The sequence below is a fragment of the Podarcis erhardii genome (genome assembly GCF_964252035.2).
Source record: "Podarcis erhardii genome assembly, chromosome: 10".
NCBI classification, from domain to species: domain Eukaryota; kingdom Metazoa; phylum Chordata; class Lepidosauria; order Squamata; family Lacertidae; genus Podarcis; species Podarcis erhardii.
The window spans coordinates 25,543,132-25,565,598 of NC_138500.1; the positions used below are offsets into that span (position 1 = coordinate 25,543,132).

The following is a 22,467-nucleotide window of genomic DNA, read 5'->3' on the forward strand; positions in this document are numbered from 1 at the left end:
TATTAAGCTCTCCCTTAAGCTTCAGGCAAGTTTCTATGACCTGAGCTTTAGTATAGCATTGAAGCTACAGCACCCTTTTCTAAGCTGAATTGTATTAGCCTGCTATAGGTTTTATTGTATGAACTGAATTTTAGAAACTTGGACCCCCTCCCCCATTTTTTATTTATTTCAAGGATGGGTAACCTCATGCAGTGTTCCAGATTTTGTTGCACTAAAATCTGCATTGTTCTGGACCATGCTGGCTGGGACTGACAACCTATAGAGGGCCATAGGTTCTTTTGTGGCTCCCCACCCCCCAAGTATTCTGGGAACTGTTGTTTGTTACGGGGAATTGTAGTGACAAGTTTTGTTATGTACTGAGTTGAATAGGATACAAAAGGCAGCAGTCTGATTGGTCCTAGAACAATAGGATCCAGAATGCAGCAGTCTGATTGGTCCACAGGAGCCACCCAATCCAGCTCCAGGTGGAAGGGAATCTGCAACCTACAGGAGAATCCTAGAATTAGCCAATCACGTGGGGCCCATTGTGTAAATAATGTATATAAGGCAGACTTTCTGGGGGAACTTCCATTCCTCCTCACCACTATGAGCTGAATAAAGAGCATGAAATCCACTCTCGACTCCAAGTATATTTTCAAGTTTCCTATGAACTCTCAGCACCCTTAACAAACTACAGAACCTAGGATTAGGTTTTAGCCATGATTGTTTTTAAAAAAGGTATAAGTGTGCTTTAAGTGCATGGTGCGGATGTGTCATCAGCAATAAAGGGAAAATGCATCTCCTGAAAAGGACAGAAGAATATACAAGCTTGCATAAAATGTGCATATGCTGTGTTATGCATAGATACATATTTAGAAATCATTACTGGATATTAAATAGAAATGCATCACATTGTAGTGACCCAAGTGACCTGAAGGCCTGCTCACTCCAGGCGGTAACTGTTGATGAGCAGCTTCAAGGACCCTATTCTCCCTTCAAATAGAGGACTCCTTTAAACAGAGAACTCTCCTCTGCAAATTAAGCCACATGGCCAGCATCAGTGAGATGCAGGCAGAGGCAGAGAAGCTGTGACTCTTCAGAGGCTGTTAAACTCAACTCCCAACGGCCCCAGTCAGCATGAGCAATGGTCAGGGAGTTACAGCCCAGCCACCTCTAGAGTAGGCATCCCCAAACTCCGCCCTCCAGCTGTTTTGGGACTACAATTCCCATCATCCCTGACCACTGGTCCTGTTAGCTAGGGATGATGGGAGTTGTAGTCCCAAAACAGCTGGAGGGCCGAGTTTGGGGGTGCGTGTTTTAGAGGGCCACAGGTTCCCAGATCCTGACCTAAAACATTTTAAGAGGAAAACAAAAGTAGTAGAAATGAAGGGCAGAATCCTGGTAGCTGAGGATATAGTGCCACCTTGTGAGAGTACTGGAAAAAGGATTGATTTTAAAATTATAACTAACACCAGCAGAATTCAAGAGTGACTTAGTACAAACCATCTGCCCAATGAGTGCAAAACAGGGCAATGAGATGGTCCCAGCAGAGGCCTTATGATCTAAGGTCACAATGGGTGAAGTTTAGCCCCGTTGAAATCAATCAGATCTGCTGCTTCATCCTATGCATGTTTGCTCAGAAATAAATGCAGCAGTGTTCAATGAGGATTAAGTCCAGGGTGGAATCTAGACACACATAAAAAAAATTGTGAAAAGGTTTTTTTTAAAAAAGTTTTGAAAAATATATATTGAATTTGCCATAGCTTAGCATCACCATCTAGTGTCACATTTGTATAATGCACTTTACAACATGCTTAAAATGTTTTATTTGCAGCTGAGCCCCGGGTATGTTTAAATAGCACTGGAACTTTACAGTGGAATCCTATAATGTACTTTTAAAAACTGGGTATGGGATTGTAGCCTTTTTTTAAAAAAAAATTAATTGATTTTTACAAATACAATTTTACAGCAAATTATCTATATAATCCTTTTGTGAGATTTTCTGAATCTCTTGACTTCCCCTCATCCCTTACATGGATCCCAATAACATTTTTTTCCAAATCTACATATCAATGCAGTTTCCATAATTTCCATTTTTCTTAATTATCCATAATGTTCATTACTTTACAAGTGGTTTTTAAAGTCCAGCTAACATTTTAATTTGCTTACAATGGTCTCCTAAATAAGTTATATTTTTTTCCATTCTTTTTGAAAAATCTTTATCTTCTTGATTCCTGAGTCTTCCAAATAGTTTAGCCATTTTGGAATAATCCAGCAGTTTGGCTTGCCATTCTTCCCTAGTCGGGATCCTTGCTTCTTTCCATCTTTGGGCTAATAACATCCGTGCAGCTGTTGCCGCGTACATAAAAAGTCTTTTCTGGTCTTTTGGCGTCTCGGCATATATAATTTCTAATAAAAAAGCTTCTGTGGTTTTTTAAAATAAATGTTACCTTAAACATTTTTTTTCAATTTGTTATATAATACCTCCCAAAATGATTTTGTTGTTTTACATGACCACCACATATGGTAATGTTGAGATAACGATCTTTGGAGCTTGATCGTTGAGCCGTGGCCACTGATTAGTTTACGATCTCAATCAGCCGTTTGCAGCGTCCAGCACACTTCCTTCCGTGCTGCGCAATAAATTCTGCTGTCTCTTTAGCCACGGCTTCGCAGAGTAGCATACAGCGGTGTAAAGCAGTCTTTTTCTCCCTTGCTCCATGCAAGCATACACAGACAGGTTCGTCTATTTACAGCTCTTTATTGAAACATTTCAGCCCATCGCTGCTTGCAGCCATCTCTCTCTCTCAAACACAGAGAGAGAACATGTCCGTCTCTCTCAAGACACACAGAGAGAACAACAGAAAGTACAGTCTCCTCCCAGACTCCTCCCAGCTTCTATAGCTGACGTCAGAAAGTGACGCACACCTCAGAACACTTAACCAGTTAAGTTCTGAACTCTCACACCCCCTCTTGCGTTGCTTTCTGACAAGACCTGTGTAACATCTTCAGCAACACCCTGTGAGATCAATCCCTTCCCCAATGCCTTGCGCCCTCCCTTGGCGTACCTGTTAGGCATCTGTGGAATCACCTCACAACTCTCAGAATCGCACTGTGCGAAACTTACCCACGCACCTGTGGCCTGGTACCTCTCAGGTGGAATACCCTTGGTTGTGCGACTGGATCGCCTAGGCACAAACTCTGGTGTTTCCTCTGGCTCACTGTCACCAGCAGGTGTGTCCTCTGCATCACAGGATTCCCCCTCTGACTTAAAGCGTCTTCGAATTCTCTCCATTACACTCACAGGAGAACTAGGCTCACTCTTGGGCTGTCCTTTTCTAACAACTCGTGGAGACGCCCCATCCTGCTCCTGACTCTGGTCAGTGACCTGATCGTCATCAGCAGACTCAGCCTCTTCTTCCTCCTCAACAGAACTGTCCTCTGGATCAGAGAGACATTCTGAAAGAACATCACGCTGTGCAGAAATCTTTGGCCTTTCATCCTGCTCAAAGAACTCAGCGTGTTTACTGATCAGCACCTTACTCTGATCACCTGACGGGTAAGCAAACCTCCATGCACGAGCTTCTGGCTCATACCCACAGAAGATCATTTTCTGGACTTTGGCTCCATCTGGCCCTTGCAAAGCCTTAGGCACAGGGACAACCGCAGGAGATCCAAACTTGCGCAGAAAGTGAACCTGGGGTTTTCTGCCATTCAACAAAGAGTACGGTGTGTCACCTACCAGTGAGTTGTAGACACGATTCCAGGTGAAAGACACACAACGGATTGCCTCCAGCCAAAACTTTGGAGGTAACCTAGCTTCTGTCAGCATCACCTGTGCAGCCTTAACCAGAGCTTCACTCCTCAGCTCTGCCACCCCCCTCTTACTGGGTGAAGTAACTGTGTAACTTATCCCTCTTTTGTGAAAGAACTGCTGCAAAGCAGAACCAGTGTACCTAGCATTTCTGTCACTGATGATTGCTTTCACCTTGGTGGAGAACCTTAGTTCCACCCCCTCAATCCAGCTCCTGATCAGCTGTGCTGCATCCTCCCTGGATTTGAGACCGTGGGTCCAGGTGTTCTGCGAAAAATCATCCTGAAACGTTAGCAGATACCTGGCCCCCCCTAGACTCTGTTCCCTGACAGAATCGAACAGATCTATGTGTACCAGCTCAAAAGGTTTAGTGGTTACCCGTTCCACCTTTGGGTAACTGCACCCTTTCTTCTTCGCCTGCTTGCAAGTGGCGCAACTAATGGCACGTCCACAATCTCTAATTTTACACCCTCTGGTAACCTCAGGAAAAACCTGCAAATCCTCTACAGGACTATGATTGGTCCTCTGATGCCATGCACAAGCACATTGAACATGAGTGGGAACTGTAGCACGCTGCGCCTGTGCTCTCTCAACCTTCCCCTCACCCCCAAGAGACGTTTTAAGAATGAAAAGATCATTCTGCCCCTTCTTAACCTTGGCAAGTACCCTCTCCCCTTTGGAGATTGTGCAGACATCATCCTGAAAACAAACCTGAAACCCTTTTTTCAACAAATAAGGCACAGATAACAAACAGTGATGCACCTCTGGGACGATACAAAAATCCATCTGTTCCTGCAAAACAGAAAGATAAACATTAGCAAACTTAACAGTCTGTCCCTGTCCTTTTGGAACTGCCGTGCAATTCCACATCTCGACTGCAGGGGTCTCTGGAACCATGTTGCGGTTAGCTGCAGAGTCGATGACAAAGCTAAGCTCGGAATTTTCCACACAGCTGTTCTCAAACAAGGCCATGCTGGCAGTTGTTTGAAAAGACTCTTCCTGTTGTTTACCACGACGCCCACCTGCACGTCTTCCTGCCTGGCCAGTCTTGTTGCCATGGAAACCCGCCTGATTCCCATGAGAAGTGTCCTTCACAACATCCTGCCTCGGCTCTGTGCTCCGGTGGGGGCAACTGCGACGCAAATGGTCTGGTGAATTACAGATGTAGCAACGACGAACAAACAAGGCCTGGACCGTGCATTCCGCTGGCCTGGCTCCGCCCTTGCTCCCAGAGCTCCCGGTGCCAGCTTTGCCCTCTTTCTGGCGTCGTAATTCTTCATCCTGCAAACGTCCTGCCACGTAATTCAGAGTCAAATTCTGGGGATCCATTGACTCCAGAGTTAGACACAGATTGTCATAACTCTTGTCCAGAGAGCTGAGCAGAATGTACACCTTCAGCTCCACAGCCTGCAACGCCTGCTCCAGCTGCTCCAGCTGCTTGCCAGCTAAGGGGTGTTGCTTTTGGCTCCCACTGGCTTCCTTCCCAAAGCCCATGGACCAGGAACCAGCCCCTTATTCTTCTGCTCCAGGTTGCCCAACTTTTTAAAGTGAGCTTTTCCACCGGTATATCCTGGCTCTCAGCCATCATCTCCCGTTCTCCCAAGGTGCCCCACAAGCTGTACTCACTCAGTATCAGCTGATTCCGGCTCCTGTACGTGGAGAAACGGCCCAGCTGCTCCGGCTCTCCCTTCCGTGGAGGAACGTTTCCAGCTGCTCTCAGCAGCTCTCTGGCCTCTCAGAAGCAGGCAAAAACTTCCTCTGCTTTCCGGCATCAGGCTAGACTCACGGAATGCAGCTTCCAACCTCCGGCTAGCTTCAAAGCATTCCAGTAGCTCAAAGCCGACTGCTTTTACGAGCGTTGACTGACCTTCCATAACCTGTTGAGATAACGATCTTTGGAGCTTGATCGTTGAGCCGTGGCCACTGATTAGTTTACGATCTCAATCAGCCGTTTGCAGCGTCCAGCACACTTCCTTCCGTGCTGCGCAATAAATTCTGCTGTCTCTTTAGCCACGGCTTCGCAGAGTAGCATACAGCGGTGTAAAGCAGTCTTTTTCTCCCTTGCTCCATGCAAGCATACACAGACAGGTTCGTCTATTTACAGCTCTTTATTGAAACATTTCAGCCCATCGCTGCTTGCAGCCATCTCTCTCTCTCAAACACAGAGAGAGAACATGTCCGTCTCTCTCAAGACACACAGAGAGAACAACAGAAAGTACAGTCTCCTCCCAGACTCCTCCCAGCTTCTATAGCTGACGTCAGAAAGTGACGCACACCTCAGAACACTTAACCAGTTAAGTTCTGAACTCTCACAGGTAAAAGGTATCATCATTTTCTTTACATTTCCAGCAGATATTTGAACTGGTTCTATACATTTTAGATAACTTAGTAGGAGTCAAATACCACAGGTACATCATTTTCATATAATTTTCTTTCAGTGTACACCATGCTGTAAATTTCAAATCTGTTTCAATTGTAGCCTTAAAACTGGAGTAGGAATCCTTTTGTCAGCCACATTCTCTTACCAGACACATAAGTGGGTGGCGCAAGGGATGTGACTCTTGTATTTGTACAAAGACTATGTTTCAGTTATGCAAAAAACAAGGGGTTCTGCACATACACATTCATCTCTCCATCGTCCATCCAGGTAAGGAAGAAGCATCACCACCCTCTTTGAAGACACATTCTAGTCAGACGAAAACACCCAAGGGTGCAGATTAGGGTGAGTGAATGGTGTGACCAGTGGAGGAGAGGGGTCTGAGGGGAGTTCTGAGGGACAAACAGAGAGACCTGGATGCCTGCAATTGGTTCCTGGAGAGCCAGTTTGGTGTAGTGTTCACAGTGTTGGGCTAGAACCCGACACACTAGGGTCCAAATCCCCATTCGCCCATGAAGCTCCATGGGTCACCTTGGGTCAATCACTGCCTCTCAGCTTGACCTACCTCACAGGGTTGTTGTGGGGATTAAATAAGGAGAGGGAGAGCCATGTACTTGAGCTCATTAGAGGAAAAGTGGGGGATATACCGGTAAATGCAATAAAATAAGAATCTTCTCTTCTCCCACTGATTTAAATAAAACCAATACAATTTTCTATGGATTATGCCAGACTGAAACACCTGCTCTGGTGCTTCATATATGTAGGATTATCACCACAGATCAGAGTTTCCGACTGACATAGCATTTTGCTTCAGATCCAAAGCAGAGCCTCCTTTTGGTTTGTCTTCTGATTCTTCAGATGCCTTTCCTGCCGGTTGTAATGTTTAACCTCATTCGTTGGCAAAAATGGATGAAATTGGCAAGCATCCCTTTCCTGGGTGATGAAACTTTCAGACAATTAGGACTTGGACTAAAAGAAGCTCCCTCTCTCCAAGCCAACAGGCAGTTTCATGTTTCCTGAACTTGATTGTGGACCCACAAGGTCTGGAGTTGTTATGGTTTCCTATGGCCAGCCCCCTGAACTGCAGTGAACAACTCCAGTGTGGCAAGAGGGTGGCAGGCGCCCGAGGCAAGTCATGTCTGTTAAAGTAGTGCTTTAAATGTATGGTGTGGATGTGACCTTGTGGGTCCACAATCAAGTTCAGGAAACATTTTCCTCAAACTTCCATGTGTTCAGGCAACGAGTGAGGCAGAATACTGGTACTTTGCAACACTGTACTGAGTACTGCAGTCTTTTTTCTTTTCCTCTTAGTGGCAGCAACTATATTAAGTTCTGTCTTAGGTAGTGGCAGCCACATAACTGGATGCCAATCTGTCCATGAAGCTGTAAGTGTCAATCCACAGCTTCACTTGATGCTTCTCATGTGAACTCGGACAACTTGAAAATAAACACCAACTGCCTGTTGGCTTTGACTCACAGAAGCAACAACATGTGGGTATTGATGTCTAATACAGTACACGCAGGATTCCTCCTGCTTCATACTAGAACTGCTCTCATATTACTGTTTGCCAGTGCTGGTAAGGGACAAATCAGGACAAAGATGAGAAAGTTCCTTACATTTCTACTCTCTCATGCATGCTCATTCCTTTAGTTGTTCATACTAAGGAAAAAAATTAACTTAATCTTAAAGGACGTTTGCTCCCGTAAGGAGATGTGCTCTCTCCAGCCTTAGTTCTGGTTTCTTCCACTTCAAGATCTGTGACTCCACCGGGGAAGAGAAGGGAGCAGTGGCAACTTATGCTCGTTCAGCAGAGGTGGGGTGGTGTTTGCATTGGACAACCCTCTTTGGGGCAGAGGGAGCTTCTTTTAGTCCAAGTCTACACCTAATTGTCTGAAAGTTTCATCCCCCAGGAAAGGGATGCTTGCCAATTTCATCCATTTTTGCCCACGAATGAGGTTAAACATTACAACCGGCAGGAAAGGCATCTGAAGTATCAGAAGACAAACCAAAAGGAGGCTTTGCTTTGGATCTAAAGCAAAATGCTATGTCAGCAGGAAACTCTGATCTGTGGTGATCTCCTGCGTATATGAAGCGCCAGAGCAGGTGTTTCAGTCTGGCATAACCCATAGCAAATTGTATTGGTTTTATTTAAATCAATGGGAGAAGAATAGATTCTTATTTTATTGCATTTATATCCCCCGCTTTTCCTCTAATGGCTCTCCCTCACCTTATTTAATCCCCACAACAACCCTGTGAGGTAGGTCAAGCTGAGAGGCAGTGGTTGACCCCAGGTGACCCATGGAGCTTCATGGACGAATGGGGATTTGGACCCTAGTGTGTCAGGACCTAGCCCAACACTGTGAACACTACACCAAACCAGCTCTCCAGGAACCAATTGCAGGCGTCCAGGTCTCTGGAGGCAGAATCTGCTGTCTCTATAGATCCTGCCATCTGAGGCAGCCGCCTCAACTTGCCTAGCAGGTGGGTCGTCCCTTCCTAATCAGAACCTATTCAGAAGTAAGCACCATTAGGTTGAACTCTCATCTGAATGGGTCCAAGATTGCAAGGGCTTGATTCTGAGTAGGCATTCCTAAGATTTCCCTGCAAATCGGAATATATTTGCTTTCAGTTTTCAGTGCGGGCGTGTCCTTAAACGCTGCCTGTCACAAGCTTCCCTCCCCGGTTGCCAGGCCCGCTTCACCCGGCAGGGGCCGCTGTTTGGGCGCCCCTCAAACCGCCCAAGGGCCGCGGCCATCGGCCCGCCCGCCCCGAGCTCCGGAGACTCCATTTCCCAGCATGCCGTGCGGGCGTGACAGGAAGTCCCGTGTTTTTGGAGTCGGGTGGGAAGGGGCAGGTCTGCTGCTGCTGCTGCTGCTCTTGCTCTTGCTGGCGCCGCCGCTGGGCGCGGGTCCGTCATGGCGCTGGAGACCCTCTCGCCGGACTGGGAGTTCGACCGCCTCGACGACGGTTCCCAGAGTAAGCGCGAGGGAGGCGGGAAGCGTGTGTCATTCTCTGAGGGGACCCAACAGCGGGGTTGCCCCCCCCCCATTTTGGAGGGCGGGGGGGGGGGGTTGAGTCCTTCTGCTTATGAGGACATCTCACTCTCCCCTCACCCTCCCAGAGTCAAAACTGCCTCCCCCCTGAAAAGGGGCCCCACAGCTCCCTTCTCTCTCTGCCCCGCCCCGACTGACCCCTGAGGGAGGCCTTTTGCCTGCCATGCCCTGTCCAGAGCCAGCCTGCCTGCCTGTCAGCAGCCTAGTGCATCTTTTTTGAGGGTGGGGGGGGTAGGGTGATATTTAGGGGTGGAGTGGGGAGATGACTAGAGGCAACCTCAAGCTCCCTCTTTGGGAAGCTGGCACCTTTGGCAGCCACGCTCTTCAGCCACCCATTTGCTCGCGGTCAAGGTGGCTGAAGGGTACAAGGGTGTCATCATCAATACCTGTACAAAAATCACGTCCTTTCTTCCCAGAAGCCAAAAATCAATAGCACACGAATTCCTGCCAGGTTGAGAAGAAGGAGTCTCTATCCCGAAATGGGGTGGAAAAGGTCTTCTGGATCTTAACTTCTGAGCAGGCATGTGTGGGATTGTACTGATAAAAACTTGTTTCTTGTTAAAAGTCTGGTTCCAGTAATTAACAAAGATGACACCCCCCCTTTCTTTCTTTCCTTTTTCTTTTTTTGCATGCTGTCAGTTTTACCATTTCGGCCATGTTCCATTACCACCTCCCACTTGACTTAATGGTCCAAATTAGAAACTCAGTCCAGAGGATAGTTTGATACAGTATGAGTAACAGTGAACATGTTTGTAATTATTTCATAGTTGCATTTTTTCTACTAGAAACAATTATGCTTTCCTCCCCTTGAATTAATTTATTGGGGATTGCAATGCTACCCTCTGGTTCTATAATGCAGATTAAAGTCCTCTTCCTGCCAATAAACATGCATTGGGAAAGGGAGTAGAATTCATCTCCTTTTTATAACTCTTTAGCCCACCCTTCTTGCAAGTTGTGCTGTGCTTCAAAAGTTTCCAAACGTACGTGATTAAGCAATCTCATGTTTCAATTAAGAGGGAATTCTTGCTGTGCATCATGGTTGTCAATATAAATCTGGAGTGTGGTGGTAGTTCTGGTTTACTCTGGAGCAGAAATGTATAATAAACTCTTCCACGTTAGCAGACACCTGTATTCAAGATTTGTTGTGTGGCGGAGATACGTACAATCACCAACATTTACCGTATCTGCTCTGTTTTTTGACTGACAAGAGTTTGATAGATTTCCCCTGAGTTTTATTGCATCTCTGTGGGTAAAATAGGGAATCTATCTTTTTGTAAGTGATTGTGAACATGGAAGCTTGGGGTAAGGAGATTATTTCAAATGAATACTGAACAAATGATTGTGTACATACCACAGGTTCAACAACATTGAGTCTAATATAGAACATAACAAGAGTCCTGCTGGATTAGACCAAAAGCCTACCTAGACCAGCATAGTATTCTAGCACTTTATAGCTATGGGAAGCCCACAAATGGGACTGAAGTGAAATAGCACTTTCCCACTTGTGATTTCCATTGTAGACAGAACATAGCCATTCTGGCAAGCAGCCATTGATAGGTCCCATATGGAAAGCTATTGGTTATTGTAATGTAACGTGCTGTAGGTCAGCTGGCAGTAAGAAACCTCTGTGTTCTGAGTCTCTGTGTTCTGAGTTTTGGGCTGCAGCTTGATTTCTGGGAAGTCCCCTTCCCGCCTTTCAGTTAAGGCTTTGCACTCTTTCTGACAAGCAGCTTCCTTGTTAATATGGTAATAACACTTTCCATTCTCTTTGCCTGTGTCTTTGGGGTTCTGTTTCGCTTTTTTCTTCTAAAATAGCCACTTTATTCCAAATCTTCCCCAAATTTGTGGTTGCCTATTCTTTGCTTTCTCATTAAGTACGTACTTCCTTCTTAGATACAGTTAGGCTTTATTCTTGCAGCTACACTATTCTTTAGCCAGAAAAATTAAGTCATGCTGAAATAATTTAGTTGGGTGGTGTGTGGCTTTCACTCTCTTCACTTTAGTTTGAAGAAACTGGACACTCTTTTCCACTTAGTTTTCACAACCTTCATGTAAAAAACACCATAATACGGCAATTGCATGTGGCAATGATTTCATGGTGTTGAAATTTAAACCTTATGTAAATTGTTCTTCCACACGCTTGCATGTACACGTCATATTAGTATGCTATGCATAATTTGAAATGAATTATTATGCTTTATATACTACACAACCATTACTCGGAGAATGTCATGAACGGATTCATTTTTGTCACAGTGATCTATAGCATATCAATGCCCATTTTTTTGAAGGAAAAACTAAATTTCCCATCTTGACATTCTGTCTACCTGCTCATTCTGGCATATGCAACAGAAGTTTATAAAGTAATGTTTTTCACACAGCATTCCAGTTTTGAATACTGAAGTAATTAGATGAAACAACGGGAAAACTTTGACATTTAACATGTGCCTTTCAAATCACCTTGCAGGTGGGTCAGGAAAGCTAGCTGATAAGGAAAGCAAGATGAAAGCAATCTTATAAAGCTGGTTAAAAATATTTATTCTCTAAATCATTTCATTTAAAACCTCCTGTGTTGCATTTGTGGGATGATGCCTTTGATTGTCTTAAATTATAGCTTCTGAACAGTATATTTAACTCATGTGTAATTGACTATGTAATGCTGGAATCCGTTATTTTATAGAAAGCCAAAGGTGAATATAGTTAAAAATGTAACTTGGATTTTAGGAAAGCTGATTTGAGTAAGCTCGGAGAAATGCTAGGTAGGATTCCATGACTAGATATAACTAAAGAACAATCACAAATGAGAGAAAGAAATAGAAGACCTATAAAAAAGTCAGTGTAGCTGCACAAAAAAGCTTAATAATCAGCTGAAAATAAAAAGGACATGCCTAAGACATGGAAGGGGAGTATGTCACAAAGAATGTGTAGCTCAGTGTCATAAGATCAATCCCATGTCTTGGGATTGTAGTCTATTGCAAGCTGAACATGAGTCAGCACTGTGATGTGTAAGAAAGACTAATGCAATTTTTGGCTGTATTAGTAGAACTGTGGTTTCCAAGTTGCAATAAGCAATGGCTCTGCTTTATTCTGCACTAGTCTAATGTCACCTGGAGTACCGTGTCTTGCTCTGGGTGTCTTACTTTTTGAACAAGTTCAAATGAGGGTGGTCAGGGGTTTGGAAAACAAGTGTTATGAGAAAAAAGTTGAAGAAACTGCGAAAGAGGACTTCTGGCCCTCTTCTGTGTTGTCCAGGTATTTGCAGAGACCTTAGGTTTGTTCTTTGCTTCCTCAGAGAGGAGGACAAGATCTAATGGGCTTAAGTTTCCTCCTTTGCTGTAAATGAAAAAAACAGATCTGTTCCAAAGCAAGGAGCTCCGATAAGCAATAAATAAATAAATAACCATTTCAAAGTTGTTGTTTCAAGAATCCTTAGCTAACATACAGTTTGTAGATGTTCATTGATGGAAAATGGCAGCGTTAGATCAGTCCTACTGGATCAGCTCAATGATCCACCTAGTCTTTGAAATCTACAACCAGAGAGCATGAAGGCAACCGGACCACTGTCCCAGAGACACACTGCCTCTGAACATGAAATATGTTTAGCTGGTTCATCACTTTTGAAACCATTTAAGCCAGTAGCCGTCACCATGTCTTTGTGGCAGCAAATTCAATAATCTTACCATACACTGAAGAAGTCTTTTCTTTGCTTTCCTTTGAATCTGCTGCTAATCAGATTTATTGGTGACCCTGGGTTCTAATGTTAGGAGAAAAATTTCTCTATCCGCCTAGCATAGAATTTACTTTCCTCACTGCTGCTGCATATTGAGTCGATGTTTTCCTGGAGCTGTCCTTCACAACCATTTCCTGGACAGAACATTCAATGACTGTGCCTATCAGTTATGAAGTTGATATTTTGCTTCCCCCACCCCCAGTTCCTTTGTACTTACAGTAAATCTCATTTACGTATTTGTTGCTCATTCATCCAGTTTGAGGGGAGCTTCTTGGAGTTCTTCACTTACCATATTCTTAATCAGTTTGTGTCATCTACAAACCTGGCTAACACTGCTACAGTTGACACTCACTACAGTAAATTATAAATTAATTAATAGTAGTTTAAAAACAGCGGACCCTAATGGTTACTTCCCTCAATTGTGAAAATTGTTTCTTCATATCCTCTGCTTCCTGTTCTTCAGTTGGTGTCTAAGAGAATCTGTTTGCCTTAGCTCATGTCCTCTAAGATTACTTAGAAACCTTTGGGGCTTGGTCAAATATTTTTTTGGAAATCTAAGTTTATAATGTGTGCCAGATTACTCCTCTCTAGGTGTTTGCTGACACTCATAATTTTTAGAAGGTTGATGAAACATGAGTTCTGTTTGTAGTAACTACAGTGCTTCTTCCTCAACAAGTCTTGTTTTTAATAGTTTTAAAAATTCTAGCTTAAGTAGTAACTTCCCACTCATTTAGCTGTACTCCTAGCTTAACAGACCTTTAGTAACCTGGTCACATAATTGATTCCTTTTAAAAAGTCGGAGTTAACATTGATTCAATTCCAAAGCTGCTAATATTAGTGATGTTGCATATTGTTGTTAGTATAGTACTGAAAATATTCATGGAAAAATAGGTGTGACTAGATACAGTGGTCTACACTGAGCCTCTTGGGCTTGCCGATCAGAAGGTGGGTGGGGGTTTGAATCCCCATGACAGGGTGAGCTCCCGTTTCTCAGTCCCAGCTCCTTCCAGCCAGGCAGTTTGAAAGCACGCCAAAAAGTGCAAGTAGATAAATAGGCATCACTCAGGCGGGAAGGTAAACGGTGTTTCCATTCACTGCTCTGGTTTCGGTGTTCCGTTATCCAGAAGCGGCTTAGGCATGCTGGCCACATGACCTGGAAAAACTGTCTGCAGACAAATGCCGGCCCCCTCAGCCTGTAAAGCGAGATGAGCACTGCAACCCCAGAGTCATTTGCGACTGGACTTAACTGTCAGGGGTCCTTTACCTTTACCTTTTTACATAAATACATGATTCAAACATTCAGAAGTTTGTGTAACGTTATGTAGACTTTGTCTCGTTTAAAATCTTTCTGTTTTGGACAAATAGGTCCATTGTATGAGGTTAAATTTGCATAGACAGATTGTAAGCAAAACACCAATAAAATCGTGTATTGTGGAAATATATCTTTCTTAAAACAAAAACAAAAAAAGGCACACACAGGACATTCACTTAGACAACATGTTACTTATCTAGGTCGGGGGGGGGCAGCTTTTGGTCTACCAGGTGCTGTTGGACTTAACTCTTGTCTGCCCCAGCCAGCATGGCTATTGATGAGGAATTGTGGGAGTTGTAGTTCCACAACTTTTGGAGGGCTGCAAGTTGTCCACCTGTGATCTAGATTGTTTCTGTTGAAGGTTTAGGAAATTTTAGTTTAATGACTATGATAACAAATAACCTGTCCTAATGGAATACAATTTATTTTTAGAAATTCATGTTGGAGTACAGTTGAAGAATTATGGGAAATTTCTAGAGGCATACACTTCCCAGCTGAAGCGAATTGAAGATGCATTGGATGACTCTGTAGGAGATGTTTGGGATTTCAATCTTGATCCCATTGCATTAAATGTAAGCTTTTGTTTACTATGCACTTCTCGCTGTTCACTTAATTCTGTTGTGTAATTGATATCTGTGAGCTAAAGCTCTTTGGAATAGGGCTGTAATGCTTTGCATAGCTACGCACATGTAAATCCCATGTTAGTAATGACACCTCTGTGTGTGACTGGGTACAGGATTGCAGCCTAAATGTCTCTCATTCAGCTGCTTTCAGAATAGAAGTATTTCGTTTTAAACATTGACCTGCTTTTCTTGTCACAATAAACCAAACCATAGCTTAGCATGAATGCACAAGCATGTGGGCTCTAGGAGAAGAAATCATGGGTACTTTGCTCCTCCTTAGTCATTCTGTTGCAATATTGAGCCATTGCTTGGCTTAATGTGTTCTGAAAACCTGGTCTTATGGTTTAGCTCTCTCCAGACTAACCACACACTGTAACCAAGGCTTGCCCTATGGGTTATGCCTTGTGTGTTGTTCTGGTCTTGCTTACCACTGGCATGTTGGAATGTTGCCGCAAAAGGTTCCCCACCCCTGCAGTAGACCATCTCACTCTCATCCCAGTCAGTGCTGCCCTGCGATGATTTTGGCACAGAGGAAAGGCAGGCTAGTATGGGGTACCTGAGGAATGGTCCCCTCCTAGAAGCCTTGGAAATTGCCTTATACCTTTGGTCCATCTAGCTCACTGGTGTCTATGCTGTTGGCTTTTGAAGACTTCAGACAGAGGTTTATGTCCCAGCTCTACCTAGAGATGCCAGAATTGAACCTGGTACCTTCTTCGTGTTTTTGTTCAATAGAGCCTTGCACTTGTTTGTCCCGTCCCCACCAAACATATATTGTGTTTCCTAAGCTAAAAGTGGTTTAAAGAAAAATGCAACAAAATTTAAAATTGAAGAAAATATAAAAACACAAGGAATTAATGTTGTTGCTATTATTTATATCTTGCCTTTTCTCTTGATAAGGGACTCTAGGCAGCTTACATACAAACAGCAAAAAACAGGGGGGCGGGGAGAAGCAAACATAAAAAACCCCAATTAGATATGTGTGTGTATCCCATTGAGTTCCACTCCAGACTCAAGGCTTTTTAAATTTTCTGAGGGGAAGTAGAGGAGCAGGTGCCCCTGTTGAATCCTCTCATCTGTTTGTGGTCTCTTCAGGAGAAGTTTTTATGAGCTGTGTAACTTTAAAAAACAAAACCCTATGCAGTCGTAAGAAATCATTATGGAAAACCTATAGAGTTAAAGCTGATAGATGGGAACATGGACTAGAAATCATGGTTAATTTAGACTGGGAACCAAAGTTTTCGTAATTTTCTGGTGGCAGCTCCTTGTGCATTCCAAAGTCCCTCAAATTTCTGGAATCCTGAAGTAAAAAAACACCTATGGCTACCATACGCTCTGTGTGTGTTCATGCACACATGTGCAGAAGTGCTTTGCAAATTGGGTAGTCGTATCTAGGGTAAAGTAAGCATTTTAGTTATTGTTTACAGTATGTCCCAGTAGGTGTGGCTCCTTAGTTGATACAAAAAGTACAACTGGGACTTAAGCCTTCCAGGAAACCATATGTTCCTGTTACACTAAAAAACAAAAATTTTGTTATTAAAGAAAGTTGCTCTTGAAAATCTCTTGACTTCATTTCTGGCAGAGTACATGAGTCTCTGAAGGCGAGTAAAAGTTCCTAGTGGTATCTAGCTATGGGCCTGTTTAGAAATCATACAAGTCATTGTATGCTAGATCATTTCCATGCGATAGCTGTCGTTTAGTTAATATGTTTCTAAAAATAACATTTGAAAAAGATCTTGTAGTTCTGCTCTGTGTGGTTCCTCCCCCTCCCCCAGAGGAGTTGAACAGGGTTTGTTTGTTTGTTTGTTCTTTTCTTTTTAAGCAAACAATCTCTGTTACTGCCAGTATCATAATTTTAAATATATATATAATCCGCCTGTATATTTGCACTTAAGATTTTGTTTGAAACAGCTGTGTTAACTGTAATTGGATATTTTAGCCTATTCAGTAATGTGGCAGGTCTCTGGCTTCCTAAAATCACCAATTATTTTGTTTTATTTTAGCTTTTGCCTTATGAACAGTCTTCCTTACTCGAACTCATAAATACGGAAAACAAGGTAAAGTTCTTAATTTTAAATATGTATTACAGAAACCTTTTTACTCCACTACTCCATTCTTCACCTGAAAAGGCTTCTAGAGCAGTTTACATAATATCAGCAACAAACAGCAAAGTTCCTGTCTCCAGACTTACAACCTAAAACACACCAAAAAGGGAAATAATCGGAAAGGGAGGAGGAAAAAATGGAACTCAGGCACATGTTCTTCTAATAATCAGCTTGAATGGAAATATTTTAGGGAGAGAATGTGCTAAATGTAGCTACCCCTGACCTGCTGCAGATATAGATAGATAGATAGATAGCTAGATAGATAGATAGACAGACAGATATTGCTGTACATGCACTAATATTTAGCTTTTCTATTTCATTTATCCAGGTTCTAAACAAAGTAATCACTGTGTATGCTGCCCTTTGCTGTGAAATAAAAAAGTTAAGATACGAGGTAAATATCTCTTCATTTTGCCAACTGCCAACTGCTTTCTAGAAACTAGTTTATTCACCTTCTATATTATGACTTCTTATTCAAGAGGAAAAAAATCTTTTCTTTGTTCCTAGGCAGAAACAAAATTTTATAATGGCCTCTTGTTTTACGGAGAAGGAGGTAAGTACTTTACAGTTCAGTCTGCTGTTGGTTGGATTTCTTGCACATCATTTGCCATGAGGTCCCAGGATAGGTTAGAATAGGGTGGATTCTCTCAAGGTTCAGTGGTGCATCTTCAGCCTATGGTGAAAGCTATACAATGCCAACACGAGATTTATCTCTGTGAGTAGGGTGTTCCACAAGCTAGGAACTGTTACTACGTAGGGTGATGGTGGGGCCACATCACCCACCACTTCCAAACACCTGTTCATTTGCAATGGCCAAGCCAGGAGGTGTATGAGAGAGGAGGAATTTCCTCTTCTGCTCCCCATAGCATGTATCATCTTTCTTTCTTCCTCTCCACCGGTTCCATTGCAAAGTAGAATTACTATCCGAAAATCCAGGCTAGCATGATTTTTTTTTGAGCTGTGGGGAGGTAAACATAGAACCTCATGAACTGACAAAAGGGCCTTGGTTCCAGTGTCCTTTGCTCCCCCAGTAATGCCTTATTCAGGGCCTAAAATGTGCTGCTGACGGTGGTACAGTGGTGCCCCGCAAGACGAACGCCTCGCAAGACGGAAAACCCGCTAGACGAAAGGGTTTTCCGTTTTGGAGGCGCTTCGCAAAACGAATTTCCCTATGGGCTTGCTTCGCAAGACAAAATGTCTTGCGAGTTCCTGCGGGTTTTTTCCCCTCCCCCCCCTTTTCCTAAGCCCTAAGCCGCTTATCAGCTGATCCGCTAAAAGCTGCTAAACCACTAATAGCGCTAATCCGCTAAGCCGTCAATGGGCTTCCTTCGCAAGACAAAAAAACCGCTATATGAAGAGCCTCACGGAACGGATTAATTTCGTCTTGCGAGGCACCACTGTAGCACTATTCAGGAGCATAGCCCTTACAGTGCCCATCTGCTATCAAAACACTTCTCTGCTGGGGCTCTGTGCATCAAGGTTTCTGTGCCCATCTTGCTAATATGTGAAAATTCTTCTTTGGTTAGTTTTGAAACCAAATTTGAAGCCACAGAGAACAACTGACCTTACCTTTAATCTGTTTGAGCATTTGGCAGAGTTGCTTAAACAGTTGCAAAAGATAAATGTTTGGCTTCTGCTGATACAGCTCAATGGTAGCATGATGTGCAAGGTCAATAGAATTGGTATGTCCTTGGCCAGGATTCAGACAGGTGTGGGCGGCTTTGCCACTCATACACAGACTTTTAAGCTCCACTCTTGAAGTGGCTGCCCTCACACACACAAAAACCATCTCAAGTTAAGGAACCCCCTTTGGATTGGGACTCAGTGAAGTATGAGGGGTTTCTGTCAGATGAAGGTTTTTTTCTTTTCTCCTGGGTGAACAGTCTGCTTCTGCATGGGGATGGTCTTGCAGTAATGAACTAAAATATCTAATTGATAAAAGTGCTCAATTCTGAGTAGTTCTGTTTGAAGTAAAGCTTAAAGTTAGAGGTGTTCAATATGTGGTCTGTTAGCTATATGAACAATCACAGGCCATAGGTAAGATAGATTTTGAATACTGTCTGCCAGAACCAACTTTAGTGGAAGCTTTAATGTCAACATAGAAATGCTGCTAACCCATAAGAATGGTTTTTGCTAAAATACTGAGGGTGCTTTGAATAGGAAGTCATGAGGGACCTTGATCCATGCTGCCTTTGTGTTCAAAGAATGTTACTGCCAAAATGGAGAGGATGTTGAGCACAGAAATGGCAGTCACCCGATCACATCCTTTTGGGCAGTTTTGCATAGTTTCTTCTGCTTATGTAAAAGCCGCTGTCTCCTTTCTTGCACCAGTATGATGAATGAGATCACATTGCTATGAGAATCCTTTGAAGATTGGCTCGTTCATGCTTTGAAGGAGGAAGTGGCCTTCCGAGGTTGTAGGATATAAGTTCCTATAGAACTGGAGTGTAGTAACTGTTTCTAATTTAGATGGTAAAAGGAAAACCTCTAGTATGCATTAGCAGTAATATTCACAAAGGATGAAAACTGTTAATGACCTTTCAGGAAATAAACTTTACCTTAAAACTGAATTCCTGGAAGATGCTGCTTCTCATATGCTGTGCTTGTATTTAAATCCTTTTTGAAAGATACAGTGATGCACTGCCAAAACTAAAACAAGGCACTTCTGATTTTCTTCCTCACTGGCAGGAAGCAAAGATTGCTGTTGCAGCTGCAAGACTCACATTTTTATCAGTAATTCTCCCCCTCCCCCCCGACTTTTTGCAGACTAAGCCATTTAGATAGAACTGGGAAATTTAGTATCAGGCAGAGTACCTCTGAAACTTGTGCTCAGGGAGAATCTTGGTTATGTGTGTTTCCTTCCACCATGAGGATGCAGTGGTGGGAAAAGTCAAGGTGTGACAAGCTCCCACATGTACTTTGCCATATGAGCATATATAAGCCCATATATAAGCCCTAATTGCCAGTGGCTCCCCATAACACATAAACAAGATGTACAGGGCAGTGAATCTGACATGACATACGCAAAATCCAGTGAAGGTACTCGCGACACCTGCTGTTGTATACATTAGATGCTTGGGCTTTTCTACACAGAAATAATCTCCACTAAGAAATTTGTCATTTGCTAAATGATTCTTAGGGATTTGGGCCATAAAAAGTATATGATCATTTGGCAAACATCCAGTCAGATAGACCCAGCTTTTGCCTGTCTACATGAAATACCTTCTGAATATTTTTTTTAAAAAATTCTCTGCTGTTTCTTCTTTTTTGATAGATAATATTGGTAATTTTTACGTGGGATGGTGATAAAGTAGTATTTAAACATGAAGTGAGCATTTTCTAATGAATCATTCATTTGGAATCCACTGGTGATGCATAGTTTTGTTGTAGTATATTTTTAATTATGACTAAAATAAAACACCCTTTGCCATCTTAAGTGTCATTAATAGGTAAACGATGTGTTTTCTAATATTCCTGTAACTTTCATTTTACCTTTCAAGCTATGGATTCCAGTAAGGTGGAAGGTGATGGCCAAATACAAATGGGAAGATTTATTTCATTTTTACAGGTAACACCTGGGACATAGTTCTGCAACTTCTATGGTATTTTTTGTGTTGATCAATAGACTTCATAATCATTTGCTTCTAAAATGTTTGCTATACCACAGGCTTTTAGTGGATTGGAGTCAGTGCTATACAGTTGTCACCAGTTGTGTTGCTTATACTGTCACATGCACTCAAGTCTTTTTGCCCCTGTGTAGTCTCTGGTCACCTCGGTTTTCAAAGTTTCAGTAGCAATTCAAGCTGCTGTTAGGAAAAGTCCAGCAGTGCGAGTATAAGTACAGTGGTACCTCGGGTTACATATGCTTCAGATTACATACACTTCAGGTTACAGAGTCTTCTAACCCAGAAATAGTACCTTGGGTTAAGAACATTGCTTCAGGATGAGAACAGAAATCGTGCTCTGGCAGCGTGACAGCAGCGGGAGGCCCCATTAGCTAAAGTGGTGCTTCAGGTTAAGAACAGTTTCAGGTTAAGAACGGACCTCTGGAACGAATTAAATACTTAATCCGAGGTATCACTGTACTTGAGTCAAGCAATGGCGCCACCACTTTTTTTAACATTTCGATGTGACTGTGGACTTTCTGTTAAAGAGTGCCTAAAATGACTAAAATGCTCTACTAGCACAAGTTTTGAAGTTGTTATTTTAAAACCATTGAGATGGATCTAGACTACCTATGCCCAGAACTCTGCCCAAAGTACATTCTGCTGAAGGAAGCAGGATGTATTTTCACCATGCCTTTCCCCATAGGGTTGTGGGACCCACCCAAGTAGTGTGGATGAGAGCAAAGGCAGAATTAGTGAAGATTGGCCCCTTTCACCTGTCAGAAGCCCTTCTGTTCGCAAAATAGCAAGTCTGAATGCAACCCTAAGATGTGAATGCTTGCTTATCTGTGGCCCTTTAATAACCGGTGTGTGTGTGTGTGTGTGTGTGTGTGTGTGTGTGTGTGAGAGAGAGTGAGAGAGAGAGAGAAAAGAAAGGGAGTGGATTTTGAGTGGACATACATATGCCAGGGAAAGAGTTCAGCTGCTGCTCATCTTCAACCCCCTTTCTGCTGGTCCCCTGTTCAAGAATTTAATTTCTTGTGTTTTTGTCCCTAGTGATGGTGGAAGGAAATTGCAGAGCTACACACAGTATGCTTGACCTTCAGATACAGAATAAGACTAGTTGTGTTTCCTGCTACAAGTATATTGTTTGATTTACTGAATTTCAAGAGAAACATTCTTTAAAATAGCTATTAGTTCAAGAAACTTTGAAAATATTGTTTCTGGTGGAAAGAAAGCAACCACCACAGAATTTTTTTTTTTAAAAAAAAACTGAAAGCAGGATCTGAATTGCTCAACTTCCTATGTTTTTTACAAGTCATGTTGTTGTGCCTGGCAGTTTCAACAACTGGTGATTGCGATGGCTCAAACCTTGTCATTTTTCTGTACACAATGTACTTCTCTTAAAATAAGAGGGGAAGAATGGCTTTTGAAAAGTTTTGATTAGTGCTAAAACAGGCTAGTAGCAGTTTTTTCTGAAAACCCTTTTATACATCTGGTGTCTATGTTTATTACAGATACCGTATTTTTCTGTGTATGACTAGGGGTTTTTTTACTTTAAAATAAGGTTAAAAATCTGGAGGCGTCTTATACACAGATAGTACATACGCCCATTTTCTAAATTTGGGGTCCCCAAAAGTAGGGGGCATCTTATACACGGAAAAATACAGTATATTGTGACTTTTTTGTATTGGATCAGAATGTTATTACATGTGTGAACTTTGCTGTCTATTTTGTTGTTTCTTCAGCTTGTAAACTTTGTGTATAGGAAGGCGGTATATAAATTAAAAGTGAAATGAAACAAGATACCTTTTGTGTTTCGCCACCTTTGATTTAGAGACACATAGGTTTAGGTGATCACTTTTTGGATA

General features: G+C 42.7%; 1 protein-coding gene across 5 annotated transcripts in view; it reads left to right on the top strand.

The window, feature by feature from the left end:
* The first annotated feature begins 8,989 nt into the window (after positions 1 to 8,989).
* The window catches only part of WASHC4 (WASH complex subunit 4), a 37,813-nt gene continuing 24,335 nt past the window's right edge, over positions 8,990 to 22,467 (top strand). For 4 of the 5 annotated variants that reach the window (XM_081879256.1, XM_081879254.1, XM_081879258.1 and 1 more), the window contains exons 1-6: positions 8,990 to 9,147; positions 14,699 to 14,838; positions 16,890 to 16,943; positions 17,320 to 17,385; positions 17,499 to 17,544; positions 20,492 to 20,559. In XM_081879256.1, the coding sequence (XP_081735382.1) occupies positions 9,087 to 9,147; positions 14,699 to 14,838; positions 16,890 to 16,943; positions 17,320 to 17,385; positions 17,499 to 17,544; positions 20,492 to 20,559 (435 nt within the window). In that variant the 5' untranslated portion in view covers positions 8,990 to 9,086. Of the gene's footprint in view, positions 9,148 to 12,321; positions 12,477 to 14,698; positions 14,839 to 16,889; positions 16,944 to 17,319; positions 17,386 to 17,498; positions 17,545 to 20,491; positions 20,560 to 22,467 lie in introns of those variants that run through there. The other variant, XM_081879255.1, reaches the window with a different exon arrangement.